Source organism: Trichechus manatus, unplaced genomic scaffold, assembly GCF_000243295.1.
Source record: "Trichechus manatus latirostris isolate Lorelei unplaced genomic scaffold, TriManLat1.0 scaffold00170, whole genome shotgun sequence".
NCBI classification, from domain to species: Eukaryota; Metazoa; Chordata; class Mammalia; order Sirenia; family Trichechidae; genus Trichechus; species Trichechus manatus.
The window spans coordinates 2,568,844-2,583,857 of record NW_004444106.1 but is presented as its reverse complement, the minus strand read 5'-3'; the positions used below and the strand labels follow the sequence as shown (position 1 = coordinate 2,583,857).

General features: G+C 43.4%; 1 protein-coding gene across 2 annotated transcripts; it reads left to right on the top strand.

Moving 5' to 3' along the window:
• The first annotated feature begins 1,473 nt into the window (after nucleotides 1-1,473).
• TMEM219 (transmembrane protein 219) lies at nucleotides 1,474-14,875 on the top strand. 2 transcript variants are annotated; one of them, XM_012558509.2, is made up of 6 exons: nucleotides 1,474-1,577; nucleotides 2,581-2,779; nucleotides 2,868-3,057; nucleotides 11,257-11,486; nucleotides 13,174-13,343; nucleotides 14,774-14,875. In XM_012558509.2, the coding sequence occupies exons 2-5, from the start codon at nucleotides 2,615-2,617 to the stop codon at nucleotides 13,309-13,311; spliced, it is 723 nt and encodes a 240-aa protein (XP_012413963.1). In that variant the 5' UTR covers nucleotides 1,474-1,577; nucleotides 2,581-2,614; the 3' UTR covers nucleotides 13,312-13,343; nucleotides 14,774-14,875. The 2 variants fall into 2 exon arrangements, with proteins under 2 accessions (XP_012413963.1, XP_023596799.1); XM_023741031.1 differs by lacking the exon at nucleotides 1,474-1,577 and having other exon boundaries at nucleotides 2,483-2,779.
• Nucleotides 14,876-15,014: the final 139 nt, after the last annotated feature.

Genomic DNA, 15,014 nt, shown 5'->3' with positions numbered 1-15,014 from the left:
CTTCACCAATGTTCCAGCATGGACAGGCATATTTCTAACCTTAACATGAGACTAAAAGTTGATGGGTCCTCAGGAGAGCTGGCCTGTACAAAGCTGTTTTTAATCAACTGACCAACAAATCTTGATTGAGTGGTTTCTGTGTGCTCAAACTGTGAGAAGCCCTGGGGAATGGTGAGAACATACTACTCTAGGAGCTGAGGTGCTTGCTGGGGAGATCAGACCAAGACTACGGAAAGGTACCTACCTGGCTGAGGCTGGGCTGTATGTGACCCTGGAGTGAATGGGTGACTTCCCAGGAAGCAGCATCTGATGGGCAGAGACCTTTGTAGGTGGTCAGACGAGGTCTCTTGGCAGGACTGAGGATGGAGGGTTTAGTGAGGAAGGGACTGGACTCTGTCGAGAATCTTGGGCTCAAGTTCTGGCTAAGTCTTAACTGCTTAGGTGACTTTGGGCAAATCCCTTAAACATTCCAGACCTCAGTTTAGTATCTGAAAAACTAGGGGGGGCGGAATTGTTGAACTCGTTCAATTATTAAGTGCCTTCCAATTATTAGATTCCAAGATTCTCTACCAACCACGCTTTTTTCTCCCCTTTAAGAAGAAAACACTTCCTATGATTGGAATTCCAATCAAATAAATCAATGGTATTTGTACAGGACCCACTGTCCTGTGGAAGACTGTGCCAGAAACTTTTGGGGGGGGGTGAGTATAGAATGACATGGTCATTGTCTTCAAGAAGAGTTGAATATTCAGATTCCATTTCAACCAGCATTTGTCCAGTGCTGGCTGTGTGCTCAATGGGCACTGCGCCGGTGTTTTCCCACCCCTTGCCCCTTAACCATCCCATCCAGCCATCAGGTGGGTATGATGATCTCCTTTAACAGGGGGGTAAACTGAGTCTCTCGGAAAGTACGGTCATGGCTTATCCAGGGACAGGGATCAAGGCAAGATCTGAACCCGGGGCTCCTGACTCCATGTGTAATACGAACCTGGGGGTCATCTCTAAAACGCGGAAGGAAGTTAAACAAAATGGTCTGTGCTAAGCAACCTTGCAGTTCTAAGATTCTATGTATTAAACAGTCGGTGCCAACTGTGACAGTAGACTTTAAACATTACTGAGCTGCAACCTGGGCGGGCACCCGGCCTGCGGGCGGACCCCAAGTCCTTACCCGGAACCTGGGCATGGCCGGGCTGTGCTATTTGTGCGGGTGGGGGACGAACAGCAGCAAAATGCTTGCGACGAGACTTTCGCTGAAACGCCCCCTTGGATCTCTCCGGAGGGAGAGTTTATGGTTCTACAACATCTTTTAGGGTTCCCTCCCTTGGCTATCTCCCTTCTACTCACCTCCCGCGGAGTTATTTCTTCCCCTTCGCCGCTTCATTGGATTCCCTCTTGGTACGCCCCCCCCCCCGACTTGGAGAGGCCAGGAGGCCGCCGCGTGGGCACTGCGCATGCGAACCCCCACCACTGGGTGGGACGGGTGGGCGGGAGAGGGAAGCGCGGAGCACGGACCCCGCCTCTGCGCGGCTCCACGCGTGACGTCGCGGGGGGCGCCGGCCTCCGCCGGGTTCCGAGCGGTGAGAGCGAGCGGCGGGCAGGCACTGCGCTGCCAGCGTGCGAGGGCTGCGGGGCTTGAGTTCCCGCAGGAAGGGATCTTGGGAGGAGGGGGTTAGGGAGGCTCCGGTGCAGTACTAGCTACTGACCCTTAGGCTCCGGCTCTCCCCTCCTCCTTTTCCCCCTTCTGGAGGTGCCGGGAGGGGAGGCAGGGCAGGGGCTGAGCATTTGTGACTCCTGTGTTTTCCTGGTGCCCTCCTTCCCCCACCCTCTATGTTTATCACCTCGCCTTCCAGACGTTCCTTTTCTTCAGTCTGTCGCTTCTCGCGTGGGAAAATATGGTAGCGCGGAAAGAGTACTCAACTTGGAAGCAGGAGACAGGTTTCAGACCTTGGCCCTACCACTGCTATGTTAAAGTCCCCGAGCCTCAGTTTCCCCCACAGTATTTTTGCCCTGCCTAACTGGGGACAAGTATGACACAAAGGAAAGAAACAGACATTTGTTGAGTTCTTGCATAACAAAGTACCATACAAACTGCTGTGTCTGCCACATTTAATCCTCATTACGTGGTGTTCATAGAATTCCCATTTTACATAAGGTTCGCTGACTTGGTTTCACATAGCCAGTGAGTAGCACAGAGGTATTCAAGCAGAGTTTTTTTTTATCAGACAGCCTTGACTTCCGTTGTCTGGGCTCTGGCTGGAGCTTCTTCAGCCAAACCCTAGCCCCCAAACAGCTGCTTCCTATTTTTCTCACTGAGAATTCCCCTTTTCGAGATCTTTTGCCAACACAGGGTACTCTGCTCTGCTTCCACATTGATTACCTCAAAAATGAAACATTTATTGAGTGGTGCAGGGAGTGAACACGTGGAGTCAAGAGCCTTGGATCCTTGTTCTGGCTCTGCCACTAACTGGCTGTGTGGCCCTGGGCAAGCCCTTTGTCTGCTCTGCACTTTAGCTTCCTTTTGAATAAAATGGACGAGTGCAACAGGCTCTTCTCCAGTTCTCCCTCTGTGTCCCCTAGCAGGCTCTCTGTGGAGGCCCAAGACCTTCTGCTCCCCATGGGCAGCTTCCAGGCAGGGCACAACCTGCATTTCTGTCTGGCCCACCACCCACCTCTGGTCTGTGCCACTTTGATTCTGCTGCTTCTTGGCCTCTCGGGCCTGGGTCTTGGCAGATTCCTCCTCACCCACAAGACTGGCCTTCGCAGCCCTGACATTCCTCAGGTAAGTATCCTTCTGTCCATCCTCCCGACACAGGCTGACTCTTGTTACTGATTTGCTCTCACCTCCCTCTCACCCTCTTTGCACACAGGACTGGGTCTCCTTCTTGAGGTCTTTTGGCCAGCTGACCCTGTGCCCTATCAATGGGACACTCACAGGGAAGTGGCATGGGCCTCATGTCGTGGGCTTACTGACCACCTTGAACTTCGGAGATGGTCCAGACAGGAACAAGACCCAGACATTCCAAGCCAAGGTCCTGGGTAGTCAGATGGGACTGAAAGGTGAGACGGGGGAGGACTGTGGGGTCAGGCATCAGAATACTGAGGGCTGAGCCCTGCCTCTACCTTCATCAGTCTGGTGACCCTGAACACATCTCTGGGCCTTAGTCACTTCTGCTGTAAGGAGAACTAGATACTTTCAGGAAACACACTACCTTACAGTGTCAGTTCTCTATAAGCTTTCCCTTTCCAGCTCAGAGGTTCTTTGAGTCTGTACTTGGAGGTGTGATGGAGTGGGCTAGGTTTGACTTGGTGTTCTTTCTCATCCCTCTTCATCCTTACAATCTTCTCCTCTTAAAGGTGCTGCCTTTTTCCTACTAGGGATATCAGAAAAGCATGTTCTGTTCAACTATTGAATGTCCACTCTATGCTTAGTACAGTGTTACATGCTATGGAGGATACAGAAGAAATTAGACACCATCCATTTCCAAATAGTCTTCTGGGAAAATGATGAGTGAGAGTCATTGGGTGCCATTAATTAATTCCTGTGTAACATTTGGCCTCAGGTTCCTTATTTAAAAACTGGGGAGATGAAGAGGGAGGAGGGAAAGGTGGAATTCTCTCACTTTGGAGGTCCTTACGTGACACTATCATTCTATGATTCTCCTGAGTCTAGTATGTGTGTTTGTGTGTGGGAGTAGGTCTCTGCAAGTCCAGGTGTACACGTGAACAAAGCACAAGAGTAAAAGAATGTGTCTGATACATACAGACTTGGAACAATATTACTATTATTACTTTTTAAAAAATATGTTACAGTCACGTTAGAGCATTTTCATCACCTCAAAAAGAAACCCCACACCCCTTAGCAGTCATTCCCCATTTCCTCCCAAGCCCCCAGCCCTAAGCAACCCCCGATCTACTTTGTCTTTATTGATTTGCCAATTGTGGACATTTTATGTTAATGGAATCATATGTCGTTTTTTGTGTCTAACTTATTTCACTTAGGATAATGTTTTCAGGATTCATCTATGTTGTAGCATGTATCAGTACTTCGTTCCTTGTTATGGCCAAATAATATTCCATTTTATGGATATACCACATTTTGCTTATCCATCATTCATCAGTTGATAGACATGTGAGTTTCCACTTTTGGGCTATTATGAATAATGCTCATATGAGCATTTGTGTTCAAGTTTTTGTGTGGATGTGTGTTTTTATTTCTTTAGGGTATATACATAGGAGTGGAATTACTGGATCACATGGCAACTCTGTATTTAACCTTTTGAGGAATTGCCAGGTTGTTTTCCAAAGTGGCTGCACCATTTTACATTCCCACCATCAGTGTATGAGGATTCAAATTTCTCCACATCCTCAATACTTATATCTCTTTGATTCTAGTCATGCTAGTGGGTGTAAAGTATCTCATTATGCTTTTAATTTGAATTTCCCTGATGGCTAATGAGGTTAAACATTTTTCCATGTGCTTATTGGTATATCTTCTTTGGAGAATTGTATATTCAGATCCTTGGCCTATTTTTTAACTGGGTTATTTATCTTTTTATTGTTGAGCTATAAGATTTCTTTATATATTCTGGATATAAGTCTCTTATGAGAGATATGATTTGCAAATATTTTCTCCCATTCTGTGGGTTGTCTTTTCATCTTTTGGATGGTGCTCTTTGAAGCACAGAAGTTTTTAATTTTAATGAAGTCCAATTTGTCTGTTTTTTTCTTTGCTGCTTGTGCTTTTGGTGTCATATCTAAGAAAGTTTTGCCTAACCCAAGGTCATGAAGATTTACCCCTGTTTTTTTCTAACAGTTTTATAGTTTTAGCTCTTACATTTAGGTCTTTGATCCTTTTTGAGTTAACTTTTGTTTATGGTGTGAGGAATGGGGTCCAACTTCATTCTTTTGCACATGGATATCCAGTTGTCCCAGCAATATTTGTTGAAAAGACTCTTCTTTCCCCATTGAATTGCCTTGGCACCCTTGTTGAAAATCAATTGACCATAAATATGAGCATTTGTTTCTGGACTCTCAGTTCTATTCCATTGATCTGTATGTTCATCCTTATGCCAGTACCACACTGTCTTGATTGCTGTAATTTTGTAGTAAGTTTTGGAATCAGGAAATGTGAATCCTCTAACTTTGTTCTTTTGCAGGATGATTTTTGCTATTCCTGGTCCCTTGAATTTCCAGGTGAATTTTAGGAATAATTTTTCAATTTCTGCAAAGAAGCCCCATTCTTTTTATAACGGTCAGAAACAATGTAATAACATCAAAGAGTATTTTGGAGAAAATAAATTACCTATGACTGTACCATCCAAGCAATAATTATTGAGCAGCTACTACAATCCACCCTCGTTTATCTGCGGGTTCTGCATCTGCAGATTCAACCAACTGCAGATTGAAAATATTTGGAAAAAATGTTACGTTTTTGCTAACATGTACTATGTAGTTAGGCCTATGATGGTTGCATCTGTGCTGAACATGTACAGACTTTTTTTCTTGTCATTATTCCCTAAATAATACAGTATAACAACTATTTGCATAGCATTTACATTGTATTAGGTATTATAAGTAATCTAGAGATGATTTAAAGTACATGGGAGGATGTGTGTAGGTTATATCCAAATACTACACCATGTTATATGAGGGACTTGAGCATCTGCAGATTTTGGTATCCATGGGGTCCTGGAACCAATCCCCTGCAAATACTGAGGGATGACTGTATGTAGCAGGCATGGAGAATACAGAGAGCTGTAAGACATAGGCCCTCCTCTCAAGCTGCTCAAAGTCTAACAAGGATACAGGTGTGAATAGAAGTAAATACCTCTCAGTGTGTGAAGTAAAACACAAGATACAGTGGGGGGTTCCTAGAAGTCCATAAAGCAGGGATGGTGAGGACAGGCTTTACTCAGGATAGAGTGCCTGACTGAGGCCTGAAGGAGGCTTAGGGGTTTGCCATTCCAGCCAGAGGGAACAGTGTGTGCAAAGGCATGTTTAGGAACCTCCAGGGGTTCCGTTTGGCAGAAGATGGGTGTGAAGCAGCAGGCAGAAATCTGTGAGGGTCTTGTGTGCCATGCCAAGGTAGTTGCGCTTTATTCCGTATACTGGGGAGACTCAAAGATTTTAATCAGGAAAGTAATAATGGTATTTTGTTTTGTTTGGTCGTTTTAAAAGATTACTCTGTTGGCCGACTGCCCGGAAGGAATGTGTCCAGGTGCAGGAAGACCAGTTAGCCAGAGTGGTTGCAGTAAAGAGATGATGAGAACCTGAGCTAAGGCAGTGGTGTGAAAGAGGGGAACCGATTTGAGACAGACATTAGAAAAGTGGGATTGACAGGACTTGGTGACTGATTCCAGAGAACGTAGAAGAAAGGAGAGAAGTTCTCTTATAGAATTTTACATGTACGTTTTTCACAGTTGTAATAATGCTGCAAGGAGCCCTGGTGGCCCAGTGATTAAAGCGCTGGACTGCTAACCGAAAGGTGACTGGTTTGAACCTACCACTGCTCAAAAATGTGGTAGTCTGCTTCTGTAAAGGTCACAGCCTTGGAAACCCTATAGGGCAGTTCTACTCTGTCCTGTAGGTCGCTATGAGTTGGAATCCACTCGACAGGCAATGGGGAATAATGGTGCATATGCCCATTTGTATTTATCTTTTTCATTTACAATATCATAAATGTTTTTCCATATGACTACTTCCATATTATCATTTTAATGGCTGTAAATTAGTTCCTTAAGTGGCTAGGTCATCATTTGTTAATGCTTTCTCTGTTGTTAAACATCTCAATTGTTTCTCATTTTTCGGTATAAGTGGTAGAATTGGAAACCCTGGTGGCGTAATGGTTAAGAGCTATGGCTGCCAACCAAAAGGTTGGCAGTTGGAATCCACCAGGCACTCCTTGGAAACCCTGTGGGGCAGCTCAGCTGTGTCCTTTAGAGTCGCTATGAGTCGGAATCAACGCGATGGCAGCGGGTTTGGTTTTTTGTTTTTTTTAATTGGTAGAATTACAGTGAACATCTTGATACATTTTGCATTTTTCTTTTGAATTCTTTCCTTAGGAATAATTTTCACAAGTGGTATTACTGGGTAAAAGGGTGTGGGCCTTTTTTAATATACAAATTCATTTTATTGTGTATTCAGACCATACAGAAGTATACAGAGCAAATGTAAAAAGGCCTCCTTACCTCCTGTCCGGAAGTAAATGTCCACAGTTTGGTGGACATCCTCTTAATCCCTTTTGTGCCCATTTAAATTGCAATAAATACAGCCAAATTGTCTTCTAAAAGGTGTCATCGAGAGTGCCTATCTCCCCACATCTTCAGCAGCTCTTGTTATTATCTATCCTTTTAATTTTTACCAGTTTACTGGACAAAGGAATTACCACATTGTTTTAATTGACTTTCTTCTGATTGCTAATGAGGTTGCTCATCTAGTGAGCATCTTACAGGTTTGGCCATTTTCACATCTTCTGTGGATTACCTCTTCATATCCTTTACTTGAGGAGCCCTGGTGGTGCAGTGGTTAAGCGCTCGGCTGCTAACCAAAAGGTCGGCGGTTTAAATCCACCAGCCGCTCTGTGGTAGAAAGATATGGCTGTCTGCTTCCATAAAGATTTACAGCCTTGGAAATGCTGTGGGGCAGTTCTGCTCTGTCCTATAGGGTCGCTATGAGTTGGAATCGACTTGGTGGCAATGGATTTGGTTTTTGGTTTTTATCCTTTGCTCATTTTTCTTTTGTCTCTTTCTTCTTGATTTTTAGAAGGTCTTAATACATTCTAGGTAGTAAACCTTTTCTCACTTAATATATTTTCAACCAATCTATTACTTGTTCTTTTAACTTATCTTTTATTATGTAGAAACTTTTAACTTTTATGAGGTCAGATTTATCAATCTTGTCCTTTATTAAGGCTTTTAGCTTTTGTGTCTTTCTTAGGAAGGCCTTCCTCATCCTAAATTACAAAAATATTCTTCTGGGCTTTTTTGTTTATGGTGAAAATATACCTAACAGAATATAGGCCATTTCAACAATTTCTAGATGTACAATTCAGTAACATTGATTATGTTCTTTAAGTTGAGCAACCATTCTCGCTATCCTTTTCCAAATTGTGCCACCACCATTAACATAAACTTAATGCCCCCTAAGTAAAAGCTCCCCTTATCCCCCCACCCCACGTTAACCACTAATAAGCTTTGGCTTCCATATATTTGTTTATTTCATATAATTGAGACATTACAGTGTATTTGTCCTTTATGCAACTGACTTATTTCGCCCAGCATGATGTTTTCAAGGTTCATCCGTGTAGTGGCATGCATCGGGACTTTATTTCTCTTTATGGCTGAGTAGTATTCCGTTGCGTGTATATAGCACATTTTGTTTAGTCATTCATCTGTCGATGGACATTTCTGTCGTTTCCACCCAGGTACGGATTACCCAATAAGCAAGGTACGCACGGGATTGTTTTCTTACTAGTCTGTAGTGCACAATTTCACCTGGGTTTCACCACATCTAGGTATAAACCAAACCAAACCTGTTGCCTTCGAGTCAATTCCAACTCATAGCGACATTATAGGACAGAGTAGAACTGTCCCATAGGGTTGCCAAGGAGCGGGTGGTAGATTTGAACTGCCGACCTTTTGGTTAGCAGCCTGAACTCTTAACCACTGTGCCACCAGGGCTCCACATCTAGGTATACATGGGCTTCAGTGTGTTTACTTACTAACTTGTAGTGCACAATTTCACCTGGGTTTCACCATGCAAGCCCACGTGTAGCTTGCTTTTTGTAAATCAGTGTATACCGTGCTTACTGGTTAATCTAGCCCTGTTTCCCCTGTTTGGCTATTATGAAAAGGTGCTGCAATGAACATTGGTATAGAGGTTTCTGTTTGCAGTCTTGCCTTCACTTCTTCTGGGTATAAGCCTGGGCTTCAGATTGCTGGGTCATATGGAAATTCTATGTTCAGCATTTTGAGGAACTGCCAAACTTTTCCACAGCTGCTGCCCACCATTTTACATTCCCAGCAGCAGTGGCTGAGGGTTTCACTTTCCCCACAACCTCACCAACATTTGTTTTCTGTTGTTTTGATTGTTGCCTTTCCAATGGGAGTGAGATGGTATCTCATTTGGTTTCGATTTGCATCTTCCTAATGGCTAACGATGTTAAGCATCTTTTCATGTGCTTGTTGATCATCTGAATATCCTCTTTGGTGAACTGTCCAAGTCCTTTGCCCATTTTTCGATTGGGTCGTTGTTAAGTTTTAGAAGTTTTTTTTAAAATAATATTTTGGATATTAGACCCTTATCGGATATATGGTTCCCAGAAATTTTCTCCTAATCTGTAGGTTGTCTTTTTTGATAAAGTCCTTTGATGAACGAAAGTATTTAATTTTTATGAAGTCCCATTTACCTATTTTGTCTCTTGCTGCTTGTGCTTTTGTGGTCATATCTGTTCACCCACCATTAAAAACTAGGCCCTGCATCCATGCACCCATATTTTCTTCTAAGATTTGTATGGTTTTAATGTTCATGTTTAAGGGGCCCTGGTGGCACAAACAGTTAAGCGCTCAGCTGCTAACCAAAAGGTTGATGGCTCAAACTCACCTGGCTGCTTCAAGGGAGAAAGACCTGGCAATCTGCTTCTGTAAAGATTACAGCCAAGAAAACCATATGAGGTGGTTCTGTTTTGTGACATGGGGTCACTATGAGTCAGAATCGACTCGATGGCACCCAGCAGCAGTTTTCACATTTAGGTCCTTGATCCATTTTGAATTGGTTTTTGTGCATGGTGTGAGGCTTGGATCCTGATTCATTCTTCTGCATGTGGAAATCCAATTTTCCCAGCACCATTTATTGCAAAGATTCTTCCTTCCCCATTGAATAGACTTAGTGCCTTTGTCAAAAATCAGTTGACCATAGATGCATAGATTTATTTCTGGACTCTAGATTCTATTCCATTGGTGTATATGTCTGTTATTATACCAGTATCAGACTGTTTTAATTATTATGGCTTTATAGTACGTTTTGAAATAAGGAAGCGTAAGTCCTTCTACTTTATTCATCTTCTTCAAGATTGCTTTAGCCATTCAGTGTTCATTGCCCTTTCATAAAAATTTGAGGATTGGATTTTCTATTTCTGTTAAAAAAAAAAAAAAAGTATTAGAATTTTGATGGGAATTGCATTGATTGCTTTGGGTAATACTGACCTTAACTATATTAAGCCTTCCAATCCATGAACTAAAATGTCCTTCCATTTATTTAGGACTTCTTTAATTTCTTTTAGTAACATTTTAATAGTTTTCTGTGTACAAGTCTTTCACCTTCCTGGTTAAATTTATTCCTAGGTATCTTATTCTTTTAGATGCTATTGTAAATAGTAATGTTTCCTTAATTTGCTTTTCTGCTTGCTCATTGCTAATGTATAGAAACCCTACTGATTTTTTATGTTTTGATCTTATACCCTGCCACCTTGCTGTATTAATTTTTTAGTTCTAATAGCTTTATTGTGGATTCTTTGGGGTTTTCTATGTATAAGATCTTGTCATCTGCAAAAAGGATACTTTTTAAAATTTTTTCTAGCCTAGGCTGGCTAGGAGTTTAATACCGATATTGAATAGCAGTGGTACGAGCAGGCATCCATCTTGTTCCTGATCTTAATGAGAAAGCATTCAGTCTTTCTCCATTGAGTATGATGTTAGCTGTGGGTTTTTCATAAATGCCTTTGTATTTTTAATACTTGCTTAGGGTTTTTTTTTTTTTTTTAATTTATTTGTTTGTAGCTCTTTAATCCATCTGGACTTTATATCATTTCTAGTGTGAGATAAGAGTCTAAATTTATTTTTTTCCTAATGGAAATTGTCCCAAGGCCATTTACTGAACAGGCCATCCTTTACCCACTAATTTGAAATGGAGTGTGAATTTTTTAATGGATTTTGGTACCTAATGGAAAACTGCTTTCCTAAAAAGGAAAAATGTTTATGCAGACTGACGTTGGCAACATGTTTCTACCCCAGTTTCACTGCAGCCTTGCGAGTATTGGTATTATTGTTTCATTGATAGAAAGCTAGTTTAATTTTTGTTTAAATTAGTACATAGTTATTTTCATTTCTTGATGATGTAAATTATGGTATATGGAGTACTTTATTGAATAGAATCAATGCCAAAATGTCTGGTATTGCAGGAAGCCCTGGAAATGAATAGAAATCTGAAGATGGATTGCTCGCATCCCACCCCTCATTTTCTCTCCTGGGCTTCTCACAGGATCTAATGCAAGAGAGCTGGTCCTCATTACAGCGAGGGTGACCACAGGAAGGACTCCAGGAACCTGCCTGTATTTTAATGCTGCCCCAGACATCCTGCCCTCCAGCCAGCCTCCCATAGCTTGCCCAGAGGAGGAAGCAGGGAATGCCACTGTGAGCCCTAGGATGGCTGACGAATGTATCCGGATCTGGAGCCACGAAGGCCTTGTGCTCACCAAACTGCTCACCTCGGTAAGAACCTCCAATAATCGCCCAGGTTCACAGACTGCCATGCAGAATACTATGTCCTGGAGGCTCCAGGAGGCAGTGTTGCCTAATAGAAAAAGTACCAGCTTTGCAGTCTGGCCCTTGTAGGTGGTGTGGCCTTTGAGCAAACATCTTAGCTTCTCTGAGCCTCAGCTTCTTCATCTGTAAAATGGAAAACACAATACTATCTCCTAGTAGCAACAAATAATGATTAAATGAGAAGGAATGTAAAGTGCCCAGCACAATGCATGATAAATAATAGAAGTCTGATAAATGGCAGCTGTTACTATTAATTATTGTCTTTAAATACAATAAAACATGATTTCTGCCTCAAAGGAATTCAGAAACTGTAATAAGAGGCAGAATAGGCTAATTGCTGTGATAGAGATGTGAGCGAAGTGTCATATAAACACTGAGTAAAGAGCAGTTAACCTCAACTTGAACATTTATAAGGAGTCCTGCTGGTGCAGTGGTGCAGTGGTTAAAGCGCTTGGCTAACTGAAAAGTTGGCGGTTTGAACCCACCAGCTGCTCTGCGGGAGAAGGATGTGGCAGTCTGCTTCCATAAAGATTACAGCCTTGGAACTGCCCCTATGGGGCAGTTCTTCTCTGTCCTACAGGGTCGCTATGAGTCAGAATCGACTTGATGGCAGTGGGTTTGGCTTGCGTGGACATTTATGGAGAGTGCTTCACAGAGAAGGTGGCATTTAAGAAAGACAATTGTGTACAATAGTTTATAATGCACAAGTGCTTTCAGGTTCATTATTCCATTTGATCTTAAAATAACCGTTTGAGGGAGGTGTTGTTATTCCATTTTACAGATGAGGAAACAGGCTTAGAGAGAGGGAGTGAATTGCCCAAGGCCACACAACTGGTAATTGGCAGAGCCAGGACTGCAACCCACATCTTCTGACTCCTAGACCCAGGCTTGTTCTGCCCTGTCAGGCTGATTCTTGAAGAATGAGGAAGATTTTGGTAGGGAATGCAGTAGAGGGGGTTCAAGAGAGGGGAGATTCGTCCCAGGCAAAGGGAACAGCATGAGCACAGGCCTAGGATTGAAAAATGTTCGGTCTTTGGGGGGACTCCATGATGAGTGGCTTAGGAATGACTTAGGAGAAGAGGCAGGAGAGACTGCAGAGACCAGATTGTGAGGCACTGTGAATGCAAGGCTAAGATGCTACGAGTGGACGTTGTAGGCCTTGGGGCCACTGAGGGTTTCAAGGAGCAGAGAGGGGTACCCCACTGTTGGCTGGGTGGAGATTGGCTGCAGCAGAGGAGGTAGACCAGTTGGGAGGCTGCTGCATGCTCTCCTCAGAGTTGTAAAGACCCTGGTGAGGAGCATGACCTGAGAGCTTGCAATCAGAGAAGACCTGTGCCCCAGACCTGACCCTACTTGTCCACCTGTAAAATGTGGATAACAGTGAACTGTCCTATCTCATGGAGTCGTCATAGGGGCCCAAGTCAAGTCATCAGGTGGGCGAGAAAGCAGTTTGTAAACCATTGAGACAAATGTTAGTTGTGCAAAAATAACATTTTCCCTTTAGTTGTTCTCTGGATGTGTACCCTCTCTCTCTCATGGTGGCTTCTTCTATAGCCCTTGGGCTGGGGGTAGGATATCTTCCCAAGGGAAGATGCTCCATCACTCCTCACTCCCTCCTTGTACCTACTTCCAGGAGGAGCTGGCTCTGTGTGGCTCCAGGCTCCTGGTCTTGGGCTCCTTCCTGCTTCTCTTCTGTGGCCTTCTCTGCTGTGTCACTGCTGTGTGCTTCCACCCACGCCGGGAGTCCCACTGGTCTCGAACGCGGCTCTGAGGGCACTGGCCCAGTTCCCGCCTTGTTCTCAGGTGAGGTTCTTTGCCGCAGTCCTTTGGGAGTAGGGAATGGGCTAAGGGTGATGATTATAACTGGGGTAGAGCAGGTCCTTGGCATCCATTCTCAAATGTTGCTTCCTCTGTGTCCCTGGGAACCCTGTTCAACTGCAGGTATCCCTAGGCCTGTGAACAATTTACACCATCAGCATTCAACATTTTTCTTATGATTACTTTTTTTACTTTTATATTCTAAAATGTTTAACACTTATGTAGGAAAGCCCACATAACCTAAAGTACAGCTGGACAAATTATTACAAAGCGGACATTCTTATAAAGACCACTCAGGCAAAAACGTAGGATATTCCCAGCAACACAAAAACCCCCCATTGTCCCTTTCTTCCTGACAACACCCTCCCTCCCCCTAGAGGTAACTACTATCTTGCTTTATGGTTTAATACCAAGTATACATTCCTAAACAATATGGTTTAGTTTTACCTCTTTTTCAACTTGATGTAAATGCAGGCATACAAAACGTACTCTTTTGTGACTGTAGTCTACATCCAGGCTTTTTAAAAAAAATTGTGGGTCCTCAGAATCCTACAGATACATGAACTATGCACACAGACACACATTTTTTAATTGGCAACAATGGTAAATTAAAAGGGTTCAGGTTTGATGGTGTATCCTGGAGAGGAATCATGCTTGTCTTACTTTTGTCCTAAAGTCATGATACCCAGTTTTATGATGCAATTTTTGTATAATTCAACTTGAACAGCTCAAACAAATCTCATTGATGATTTTGATAATAAAAGCTACCATTTAGTGGGTACATACTATGTGCCCAAGCACTTTTACATGCACCTTGTCTTTTCCATTTAGCCATCACTGCATTTAGAAAAAGCTAGTCCTGATAACAGGATACTTCACAAAAGTAGCAGGGGGTGAGGAACACATGTCAGCTTATTAGGGAAAAAAAATATTTCTGCAAAAAATCCTCACTCTGACGGGTGGGTCTCATGGTCTGAGAGCCATATATGATGCACCAGCTCTTAAACTGTTGTCAGCTTCAGCTGGCTGTTGTGCCCCAGGAAATAACTGGGAGACATGGCAACAGCTCAGGCCCAGGGAAGGGCTCCACTAGAGGAACTGGAAGCTCAAGATCAACTTTGCTTATTTCACCATTTTGCTCAGAGCTAGGCCTGACTGCTCCAACCACCTACTTGGGACAGGAAGTGGTGGAGCCCTCTCCGTCTTTCTTAGATACGAGTCAACTGGGAAGGAAGCCTTTCTGGCCCCTGGCAGATCCTGGGGCCCTGAGGCCATTCTGACTAGGACAAGTACCCACTCCTGTCTCTAGTTGTCATTTCCTCTGCTCCTTCCTCAATTTCTGCAGTCATCCCAGAGCTCTCCCCAAGGGCTCTGTGACCTGCCCTGTGTTTTAATTTTCTTTCTCTCTTCCCCAGGTCTGAGTCAACCTCTTGGGCCTTGGTTCTGAGTTGGAAGAGATGTTACAAAAAGTGAAGAGCTGGATTGTGGGGAAAAATAAAAGGCTTTTTTGCCCAGTGTTCCTGGGGTGTTGATTGGGGATTGGGTTCAGGTGAAAATTTTAGGGTAGACAGGCTTGGGAGCTTTGGGAGATTTTTTCCTATAAGCTCATTTGGGATACAGGTTGGATTAAGGCATAGGTTACTTCATCTCTTCCCA

Excerpts from the sequence above, each read along its gene's own strand:
- TMEM219 (XM_023741031.1), top strand. The coding sequence starts at position 2,528 with ATGGACGAGTGCAACAGGCTCTTCTCCAGTTCTCCCTCTGTGTCCCCT. Across the intron at positions 3,058-11,256 it reads TAGTCAGATGGGACTGAAAG|GATCTAATGCAAGAGAGCTG; the intron begins GTGAGACGGGGG and ends GGCTTCTCACAG. Across the intron at positions 11,487-13,173 it reads TCACCAAACTGCTCACCTCG|GAGGAGCTGGCTCTGTGTGG; the intron begins GTAAGAACCTCC and ends ACCTACTTCCAG.